The following is a 10,734-nucleotide window of genomic DNA, read 5'->3' as shown; positions in this document are numbered from 1 at the left end:
ATGGCACATGGCGGCTGGATCACCCCTATGAGCATGCGTGACCAGTTATCCCAGTTTGGCTTCAGCGGGAGCTGGTTGGATGAGCTGGTAGGGAGCAGGTTTATCTCCAGCCCCTCTGCCTGGTGCCTGGAGGACCCTTGCTGGGTGTCCCCGCTCTGGTCTGCTCCCAGCCCTGTTCCTAGCCATGCTCCACTGCCATCCAGAACCCCCTGCCCCTGTGTCTGCACCCCAAAGACCACAGCTACCAGCAGGGGAGACGGGTGAGAGCTTGGGTGGGCTTTTCCCCAAATCCCTCACAGGTGGGACTCAGCTCTGTGGTCCGGCTGGGGGAGAAGCCCAGGCGGAGGCTCTGCCTTTGGATGCTCGTTGCTGTTCCTCAGCTGCTGCAGGTCCTTTGGCTGCTTCTGGTCATCCTCAGCCTGGCCAGGGCTGGGGCGTGCACCAGCCACTCCTGTCCCAAGGTGAGACCACGCTGATGGGGTCAGGGCTGAGGTTCTGGCAGCCACTTTCTTCCTTGCTTGCAGTTTTCAGACCACCTGAGTCACAGAGTGTGGCACATTCCCCACCAATACTGCCCCAAATGGTGCCAGACCCCAGCCCGTGCCGCAGCCATGCTGCCCCTGCTGTAGCCCCACAGGGGTCTTTGGGAGCAAAGCCCCGGGTGATGCAAACCTGCTCTGTAGGGCACGAGGCTTTGGTCCTGTGGGAGGGGTGCACAACGGAGCAATCCTTCCTGGATGGTGAAAGTGTCCTGGACACACGCTTGGTGCTGCCAAGACTGATCTCTCCCCTCTTATCGTGCTCTTTGGGGCCACTTTGGTCTACCCCAGGCAGCACCAGCCAGGAGCCAGAGGGGCCATGGGCCAGAGCCTCCGTGCCATGGAGCAGAAGCCGCAGCGTGCACCGCAACCCCACCAACACCTGATGCAGGGGGAAGCCATCACATCGCTATTCAGGGGGCAAAAAAGTCCAAAAAGTTCAAAAGTCATCTTCATAAATGTCAGTCGTTACAATAGCAAAGGGAAAGGGAGAAGTGCTTGAGTTCCTTTGGATGCAGGAACTTGCCTCCTGCAGCTCCTCAGCAGCCCTGCCCTGGTGGCCCTGCCCAGGGCAGCCAGCACAGCCTCTCGTGGCCCCAAACCAGCTGACTTGGCCTGGTGCCCCTCACCCCGGCTTTTTGCTTGTGTCCTCAGCAGGAAAACCCCAGTGCTCAGGCTCTGATAACAGTTCCAGCCTGTGCCTACCCTTGGTTGTGCTTCATTCCATCTGATTTTGATCACATCCTTAAAAGAAAAAACAATCCCACCCAAAACCCAGCCTTCCCACAAGTGTTTCCAGGGCAGAGATATTTTAGTGCGGCAAATTCTCTGATGTGCATTCTCCGATGTCCTATTTTAGGTCCCTCACCAGTGCTGGCACCGCCTGCAGAAGATCGTGCTGGAGCTCTCCAGCCCTTTGGCAATAGTTGTGGTGGGAGGAAACATTTCTCTGGGCGGCAGAGGAAATCTCTCTGCTCCTTCCAGGGCTGTGCTATCTCCATGCCTGCTGGACCCCCTGACAGCACCAGCCCTTCTCTCCCAGCAGCCAGGCGGGCACATTGCCCCCCCCGGGAGCACCCCTGCGTGGTTCTCCTGCCCCACGGCCTCTGTGGGGTGGGGACAGTGCCCTAGGGCATCCAGATCTTGAACCCAGGAACCAAGCCGCTGCTCTGGTTCCTTCCCACTCCCTCTTGCACCTCCGCTTTGGCAGAAGGGGTTTAAAATTGGGGTGCTGGGATCCACCTGTCCAAACTGTGCCCAGCCCATGTCCAGCTCCATCCACGGCGGCACTGAGGTCTGTCTGCGAGTCTATGAGCTGCTGGCTCGCGGCACAGCATGCCTTCCCCTTGTTTTTTGGCTGTGATAAAGGTTTGGGATGCTGCGTCTGAACACAGCCAACGAATGCTCGTGATGAGTCTGGTTGCCTCTGTAAGTTCCTCTCCAGACCTGGCGGTTTCGGCGGCCCTGTAGCCACAAAGCCATGGCGTGCCGTCGCTCTGCTCCCAGCAGGCAGCCAGCGCGCCCCAGAACAGCCTCGCACTCCTCAGGGCGGGACACAGCCCCGGTTCTCCAGAAAATGAAGAAGTGTTCAACATGTTTTGTGGTTTCTCTCTTTCTCACATCCAGAATAGAAAAACCAGAGTAAGAGCTTGAAACTTTTTCTTCAGCTCTGAACCCAACTGAAGGCAGGCCCTGGCCTAGCTGAGTGATCTGGCTCTGCCCCTCACCAAATACCTTTTGGAGGCTGAAGAGGAGGGAGAGGAAACGTGTCAGACTACGGGAGGTCTTCTCCAGAGCTTTCCAGCGTCCTTTCCTGCTCCTTTGTGCATCAGGACTGAGTGCAAGGGACAAAGCACCATCACCGTGCTCTAAAAAGCCTCCCTTTTTAAGGGAGCTCCTTCAGAAGGAAGTGAGGCTATCAGGAGCTTCTTGAGAGGAAAGCACCCCCAGCAGCTACGTGCATAATTCTGAAGTACCTGATTAAGTTATTTTTACCAAATGGCTTCAAACCACTCACATTTATTAAGTGGTGGGGTGCCTGCTGTCTAACAGACGTGTCCTGGAGGTGCAGCTTCTAAGCCAGCTGAGACAGAATTAATGCTCCATACTTGTGCTGTGCTAGACCCTGTACAAGCAAACACTGGAGTTCCTGTTGGTTCCTGCAGCCCCATTGTAGTTAAAACTGCTGGGCAGCCACTTACACGGCCTTGAAAGAGAGAAGGAACGGACGCTTTGCACAAAAGCCCATGGGTGGGTGGATTTTCCGTGATTTCTCATCAACAATGCCACCAGTGCAGCTGTGTCTCCCCAGTGTTGTGGGGTGTGGGTGTACCCATCTCAACATCAGCCTGGTGGGCTCTGGAGACAGGGCCCTGCACAAAAAGCAGAGATGTTTTCTGCTCAAGTCGGGGTTGTCGTGCAAGTATTTGGCTTCCTAACTCTCTATTTGAATAGAGCCCACCCGTATGGCCTGGCTAAGGCTCTTCAGGCCCTGGGTGTGGAGATCGTGGATGTGGTTTCAGTGGTCCAGCACCATCCAGACCTGCTGCTTGCTCGGCCCCTTGACTGTGGACAATTTTCTGGTCCAGACCCCAAAACACACACCCTGGCTGCGGTGGGCATGTGAGAACAGGACTGGTGTAATTATGCAGAAGAGTGTGCGTATGTGGCTATTGATTCTGAAAAGCTCCATTAGATGCCTTCACTGGCAAATTGTGCTATTTCTGGAGCTTCCCTTTAAAGACAAATTAGGCTGTGCTTTTTGCAATATATTCTCTATATCTGCAGTCTCACAAAACCCACCAAGAACACTTGGTGTGACCTGCCCCTCCCCTGGGAGGCTCAGCAAAAACAGCCATTCCCTTCTGCACAGAAATGAAGTCACAAGTGATGTCGGCACCAAGTGCAGGCACCACGTGGAAATGACAGTGCCGATGTCCCCCTGTGGGCTGGGATGTGGTGTCACCAGATTCTGGGTCACCAGAAGGGACTACGGGTCTCTGCCAGAAGCCCTCGGTGCTGGCTGTATTTGGGGAAACAGCACCATCTATTTGCAGCATTGTTTTATGTGTGCCTTTGCTTGCAGTAGGGCCAGGTGCCTACCACCCACCACCAGCCTTGGCAGAGCATCCTCTGCTCTCCAGGTCCCACTGGGTTCGATGCCACCTCCAGGCACCTCCCTGCAGCCCAGAGCTGATGCCTGGAGTTCAAGGCTGTCAGCAGGGGCTGAATGATGTGTGCACAGGCCACAGGGGAGGGAAGAGGTGCAAGACGTCTAAGAAGAGGTTAGACAGCCCCAGTCTGGGGGCTTCGTCTGATGTTTGGTTCCTCCTTCTCAAGGCAGGATCTGTCCCTCCTTCCCCATGCACCTGTCCAGAGATGCCATGCCCACCCAGGCTGCCCCACCACCCGTACACTTCCCCCCAGCTGCCTTGGATCCATGGGACAGTGGGAATGTCATGCAACCAGGTCCATGCTGGGTGGCCTTTTGCTTAGTGCACTCCTGTTAAATCTAATCCAGTGGCTAGGTCAACTCCTACTCTGGAACCTCACCAAAAAACCTGAAGGGACCAAAAGTGTGGCCTGGTGCCTTGCAGCTCTGGGACTCCTTGTAGGTGGTACCAACCCTCCTGAGCTGTCGTGTCCCCATCCATCATTGCCATATCACCACCCAACCTCCTGCAAGGAGCCACCATGGGATTAAATCAGTCACAGGCAGCTTTCTTCCATGCTTCAGTGCATGACTTCAAGTCCCGCTGCCTGCTTGGGCACCTGCATGCCTAGGTGCCACTACCTGTTTGTTCTTGTCCCAGTGTGCAGCCTTGGCTCTGCATAGTCTTTTGGGGTTGGGGTTGACCAGAGACCCCACGGTGGAACTGGCCCTACAGGATCAAGGGGGAAGAAAGCCAGCCTGCCCCTGGCTTTGCTCCAGGGGGGAAAACTATTCCACCACAGCATGTCCCCAGCTCTGTAGGGTGAGCAGTAGGTGAGGGCAGCAGGACAAGACCACCTCCCAGATCCCCCCCCCTTCCAGCCTTACCACAGGCTTGGGAGGGTTGAAAAAGCTCTGCTCTATTAAACCTGCAGGGAAAAGGGCACAGGGGGTGCTCTGAGGCATCAGGAGCTCTGGGGGAGCAACCACTACTTCCTCTTGCCGCTTTTCATCTTGCTTTCGATCAGGTGCAGCCCTTGCTTCTTGATGTCCTCCCGGGTGAGAACCAGGCCCTGGTCTTTGTCAGCAAAATCAAAGGGATCTGTGGGAGAGAGCAGGAACAAATGGGCTTAGTGGGGCTGGGAGGCCACCTCCACCATACCTGTGTCCCCAGGGAGAGCCTCCACATCTCGGAGGGTTGGTGGCATCTCCAGCACAGGCACTGTCAACTAGATTTTCCATCCTCAGCATCCACTGGCAATGCCACCCCCACCTCAGTGGTTCATCTCTGACTCTGCTGGGGCTTCCTGTAAAGGTCTGGAGATGTGAGGTGGTGGCCACATCTCCCTCGTTGTGAATACAGAGGTGGTGAGCTGCTGAGCACTCAATCTCCTCTAAGAGCATCTAACAGGAGGAGGCCACAGACAGAGACAAGCACTGGTCCTTCTTCCCTGCCAGGTGATTTAGGAGACTCTCATTTGGCTGATGAAGACCCACAGCACCTCTTGATGTGGTTCAGCACTCACCACCCCACCAGCTGCCTTTGTTCTCTCCCCCATACACACCAAAAACAACCACCCATGCTCAAAGCCTTGGAGACAGCCAAAGTCAGCCCCAGGATCTGGAGACAGCGCATGGGTTGGGATCAGCTTGTGAGCTGGGGTCTGCTAGGACAGTGGGAGGCAAAACAGGACACCCAGAAGTCCCATGGGCTGGGGCAGTTGCTGTGGGACTTGTCCCCGTGTTCTTCTACCTTGGACCGCAGAGCCCATGTCCTCCAAGGAAATCTTCAGGTTCTGTGGCTCTCTTGCAGTTGTTTTCTCCAGAAAATTCCTGACCTTCACAAAAGTCTGCGAAAGATGTTCTGGGGTAATTGCTGAAGGGGCGGCAGGTGTTGCAACCTGCGGGGCGTCCCACCTCGACATACCCCTGGGGAAGGGGGCACCCCGCAGTGTCCAGCACTACCCTGGCCCTGCCCCAGGGTCACCTCCATCCTCCCATCAGGGAGGACGCCCTGGGACAGGCCACCCAGAGGAGCCATATGCGGGGCCCCAGAGACCAGAGCAGGGACAGGGCCCCTGCACACCTCGTTGTCCTCGTCAGGGCTGTAGCTGTGGGCAGGCAAGGAGGCCACCCGCTGCACCAGGTGCTGCAGCTTCTGCTCGCAGTACTGCAGCTTCTCATCCACCCCCTTCAGCTCGATGGAGACATCCTGGGGCCAGAGGGAAGAACAACATTGACAGGGATTACAAGTTGCTTGGGGTGATGGTGGCAGCACCAAGTGTCACCGGGATGCCCCGTAGCACTGCCATGGGTCCTGTGCTGGGGAGCGGACACACGGTGGGGACAGGCAGGACCTACTCCTGGTGGCAGCTGGGTCCCCAGCTCCTCGCTGCACCCTGTACCTGCTTGGGTACGTCGATGCCGTACAGGCGGATGAAGAGGTTGTCGATGCCATTTTCAAAGAGGAGCAGGAGCTCCTGGTTCCTCAGGGACTGCGCTCGCGCCTGCTCCAACCGGGCCTCCTCCTGCTGCAGGCTCGTCCTCAGCTCTGCCTCCAGCCTCCTGCAGCTGACCAAACCCACACACGTCTGTATGGGTGCCCATGTGCAGAGACACCCCAAAAGTGTTGCAAAAGCTGCCCAGGTAGGCCCACGCTGTGGAGTGGATGCTGCCTGCACTACAGCTCAAGCCTGGCAGGGAGGACATGTCCTCCACATGCCCTGCTGGGGCAGGCTAGGTCTGAGAGGCACCTCCAGTGCATGGCCTCAGGTCCTGCTATCACCATGGCTCTAGACAGGAGGACCTCACCCATCCCTCCTCGCTCCATGTCGCTGCTGTCCCAGGGGGGACTTTGGGTGCTTTGCCAGGACCAAAGTGGGGAGCACCCTGCTGAACGCAGGCCCTGGTGCAGGAGGGGTGGGCAGCTGAGTGGGACAGAGACAGGGTGGCCTGTTGGGACACGAATGTCCCAGTGCACGCATGGCAGGAGGACGTGGCCCTGCTCCCCAGGGATGGGCTGGATCCCGACCTGGGCCCTCAGGAGGCCCTCTGCAGCCCGAGGCCAGCAGCACCTGATGGCACCTGGGGAATGGCGAAACTTCAGCTCTGCCTGCTTCAGCTCCAAGTCCCTCAGCATGTCCTTCAGCGCCCGCTTCTTCTCCTCGCACGCCCTGATGTGCTGCTCCAGCTCCGCCGTGGACTTCTGCTGCGCCAGCAGCCTGCCCGTGATGTCCTGCCCAGGGCACAGCGTGAGGACTCAGCCCGCAGGGCCCGGGGGTCGGCACCATGAGCAAGAGGGGCTTCAGAGGGCTCAGGAGAGGAGCCCCTCGATGAAGCCGTGAGCAGAGCAGTCTCAGCTCCCCACAGCTGGGTGTTCCCGGGTGGGATTTCCCTCACCCAGAGGCGGGAGCACTGCACTGCAGCCTTGGCCTTCTCCACCTCCGATGTCACCCGGGCCTCGTGCTCAATCTGGGACTTGGTGGCCTCCAGCTTAGTGCCTGGGCAGAAGAAAGGGGCAGGGGAGGAAGGAGGCTGCCTCCTCCTCCTCCTCCTCGGGTTCCCCAGCCCCTGGGCCCCTCCAGGCACTCACCCAGCAGCGAGTCCTGTGGCAGCAGGGAGGCGAAGTCCATGGCCAGGTCGTACCTGGCTTGCTGCAAGGACACTTGTCATGACCCCCTGAGCTGCTGGCACCTGGGGAGGGTGGCCCTGCAGCACACCCACCCCAGGGGGTCTCAGCACTGCCCAGCTCCCACCAGCTCACCGCTCTCAAATGCTTTTCACTTGCGTCCTTGAGCCAAAGTCGGTCGATTTGCACCTTTTGGGCAGCCAGGGAGCGGTGCCTGAGCTCTCTCTCTGCGAGGAACTCTGTTTCCAACTTGGCCAGCTCCTCCTGGAGCACATTAGAGTCAGAGAGAAGGGAGAAATGGCTGTCAAAGCTGGGAAAGACCTCCGTGGGCCAGCTGGTATCCATGGATGGCCAAAATTGACCTCCTGGGCTACACAGGAAATGAGTACGGAGGGCATGGAGGGCTGGAGGCTGGAGCAGGCTGACTTCACTGTCACCAGTGCTCCCAGAAGGCTGTCCCCAGCCCCAGGGCCACAGAGAGCAGGATGTTGGAGGAGCTATGGACACATCTGCTTGTTGTGGGCAGGTCCAGCTCAGTCCTTCTGCAATTTACTGCAGGAAGATGCACCAGCCTGGGCACGGGGGGCTGTTTTTGTTGGACCTCTATAGGCTTTGAAGCATGGAAGGAAGAGGTCCCCCAGCTGCTCACCTTGGTTATGTCATTGGCTTTGAGGGCATCCAAAGCCGTGAGCTCCATGTCCTCCAGCTCCCCATGGTACACCCCGGCCATCCCGTGCAGGAGGTCCAGATGCAGAGGCAGGTAGGCCAGCTCCTGGGACACACAGAGCCACCCCGCGTCACCTCTCCGAGTCCCGGGTCAAGCCAACCTCAGCAGATGGCCTGAGGCAGAGCCCAGCCACGGGGCACAGCCCAGCCACGGGGCACGTCCATCGCAGTGCTCTGTGCTGGCGTTACGGGGACAGCCCACCTTCTTGAGGACATCCCGCACCGCCAGGTACAGCAGGGTCACCTTCTGCCCGGTGTGGACTTTCATGAGCATCTTCTCGATGCTGTTCTCCAGCTGGCGAATCACCTGCGGGGCAGGACACGGGGTGGCGCAGCATGCCGAGCCCGGGGAGTTCGGGATGGGGAAGGGGTGGCATGTACCTGCACCTGCTCCTGGAGCAGCTTGTCATCGATTTTGACATCCAGCAGCTGCTGCAGCCGCTGCTGCAGCTCGTCCTGGGTCCGGCCGCGCCGCCTCACCTCGTACAGCAGTGCGTTGCAGGCGTTCACCCGCTCGAAGATGCTGCTCTGGAGCTTCTCCCGGGCACCCTGGGCAGGCAGGTTGGGAGGGGATGGGGACCTGCCTGGGAAGCTCATTCCAGAGCAGAGCCGGGGACACTGGGAAACGGTCACTGCCGTGGCAGGGCTGAGGGTGGGAGAGCTTTGCCCTGGGAGGTGGGGCAGGGCAGAGGTGGCTGCTGGTGTCCACCCACTGCAGCTGCAGATCGTTTCTGAGGAGACGTGACCTGTGAACACCCCAGGTCTTGCAGCCACCACCAGGGGGCTGCTGGCCCAAAGACTCCTACAAGTGTCCCTTCCCAACCCCTGCCAGCAGCCGGTGCCAGCCAGGCCCTGCCCATTACCTCCACCGTCTTGCCAGCCAAAACTATGTCCAAGTTCTTCTCTGCTCTGCAAGCCTTGGAGATGATGAGCTGGTCATGCTGCGGGCAGGAGAGGGCAGAGAGAACATCAGTGCCACGTTGGGGACTGTCACATGCTGTTGTTGCCCCACGAGGCTGGTACCTGCTCCTGGAGAAACCCAGCAGAGGAGCAGGGGCACAGCCGAGGGGATCTGCAGGTACCTTCTGGGCAATGCCCAGGGCATGGATGTCCTCCTGCACCATCCCGTGCAGCCGGGGGAGCAGATCTCTGTTCTGGCTGAGCTTTTCCTCAGACGACTGTGTGAAAAACTTCTTCCCTTGCTCTAGAAGACATTAGAGTGCTCTTGGTGCCATGCAGGATGATGTCCTGTCCCCAGGCTCTGGCACAGGACAGCCTATCCTCACCCACTGCTGCTGCCCCCTTTTGCACAAATGCGTCCCCTCTGCCCCAGAGGCTTGGGCAGTGGGAAAAAGCCAGGCAGGGACAAAAGACTTTGGGCCAAATCCCGCCTCCCCAGTGCCTGGGCAGCCACACGCTCGGCTGGTCCCACTGAGCAGGAAGGGAGCAGCCCCGCTGGGGACCCGATGGCCCCTTTCTGCAGGGGGTCGCGTTGCTCAGGGGACCAGGCAGCCACTGCAGGCCCCATCCCGGTGCGGCTGCCACCCATTTGTTTTGGCTGCCATGCTGGAGACCAACATCCCAGCGCACCCCACAACCCTGACACATCCCTGCGCCCCGAGGGCCCCCCACGCTGGGTTGTGCCCTCGAGGCCGACGGAGCAGCACCTTGCAAGGTGATGATGTTGCGCAGCTCCTGGGTCTGCTGGCTGATGTCTGCCCTGCGGCTCTGCATGGTGCCAGCGGTCCGGCCTCGAGCTTCGGCGTGCACACGGCAGCTGCTGCGGCCCCTCTGTCCGGTGGTGCCACCGCCGGTCTGTGACCTCGGACGGAACTGGCACCGCGGCTCCTCCAGGCACCACGCACCCACACCCGCTGCCCTGCACCTTCTGGCTGCTACCTGCCCTGACAGCGTGGCCACGGCCACCCACAGCCCCCTCTGCCCCGTTTCAGCAGGGGACGACAGAGCGAGCACCGCGCAATTACCGAGCCCTCCAAAGGTCGGGCAGCCAGCTGGGACCCGGCTCAGCGTCCCATCGCCGTGGCTACGGCAGTTTCAACCTCCCCAGCCCCGCAAACGCTCCAAGCCCCGCCAGGAACCAGGTACATTCAGAAGGGGTACATTCTTCGAGGAGCTTCTCACAGCTGTATAAAGGTTGGCTCAGGAATCCTACCAGGATGGTATAGGGCTGGCTATCGTATCAGGAAAGAGTAATTACCTGTTAATTTATTGCGTTCTGCTCCTCTCCTTCCTAGCCTCAGTTCTTATCACCCACTCGTGAAATCCAATGCCTATGTGATCATTCTTTCTTTTCAAAGGCTGTCTTCTGCCCAGATGTCAAGGGGGTACTGCCTGGCTGATCTCTCACGAACACCGCCTTTACATAAGTGAAGTGGTGAAGCTTGCAAGTGGTGAAGCACTTAACTGGAGTAATTCGGTGTCATTTAAACTCATGGGTTACGGACCAATCATTGCCACCTAAAGGTTTTCACAGATCCCCAGGAAACTGAACATCTCCCTCAACAGAAAGACCACAACTAAAAAGAATAGCAACATGCAGAAGACCAAAAAAATTGTTTAACTCAAGTTTTGAGGAAAATTTCAGGGAAAAAACGTGTGCATGTGTACCCAAGCCCACTACCAGCACTCACCTCAAAGCTGCCAGCTTACTTCAAACACCAAGAGGAGAC

General features: G+C 58.5%; 1 protein-coding gene across 1 annotated transcript; it reads right to left on the bottom strand.

The window, feature by feature from the left end:
* Positions 1-4,285: 4,285 nt before the first annotated feature.
* Positions 4,286-10,699, bottom strand: LOC310884379 (coiled-coil domain-containing protein 183-like). The gene is made up of 13 exons (XM_083806092.1): positions 9,712-10,699; positions 8,701-9,248; positions 8,426-8,668; positions 8,247-8,351; positions 7,968-8,090; positions 7,454-7,582; positions 7,283-7,343; positions 7,090-7,190; positions 6,765-6,925; positions 6,096-6,261; positions 5,777-5,902; positions 5,444-5,540; positions 4,286-4,792 (listed from the first exon to the last, which is right to left on the bottom strand). Exons 1-13 carry the CDS (start codon positions 9,776-9,778, stop codon positions 4,680-4,682), a joined length of 2,040 nt encoding a protein of 679 aa, XP_083662218.1. The 5' UTR covers positions 9,779-10,699; the 3' UTR covers positions 4,286-4,679.
* Positions 10,700-10,734: the final 35 nt, after the last annotated feature.

The sequence above is a fragment of the Anser anser genome (genome assembly GCF_964211835.1).
Source record: "Anser anser genome assembly, chromosome: 20".
In the NCBI taxonomy this organism is placed as follows: Eukaryota; Metazoa; Chordata; class Aves; order Anseriformes; family Anatidae; genus Anser; species Anser anser.
The sequence above is the reverse complement of the archived record's forward strand: the minus strand, read 5'-3'. Positions and strand labels throughout refer to the sequence as shown.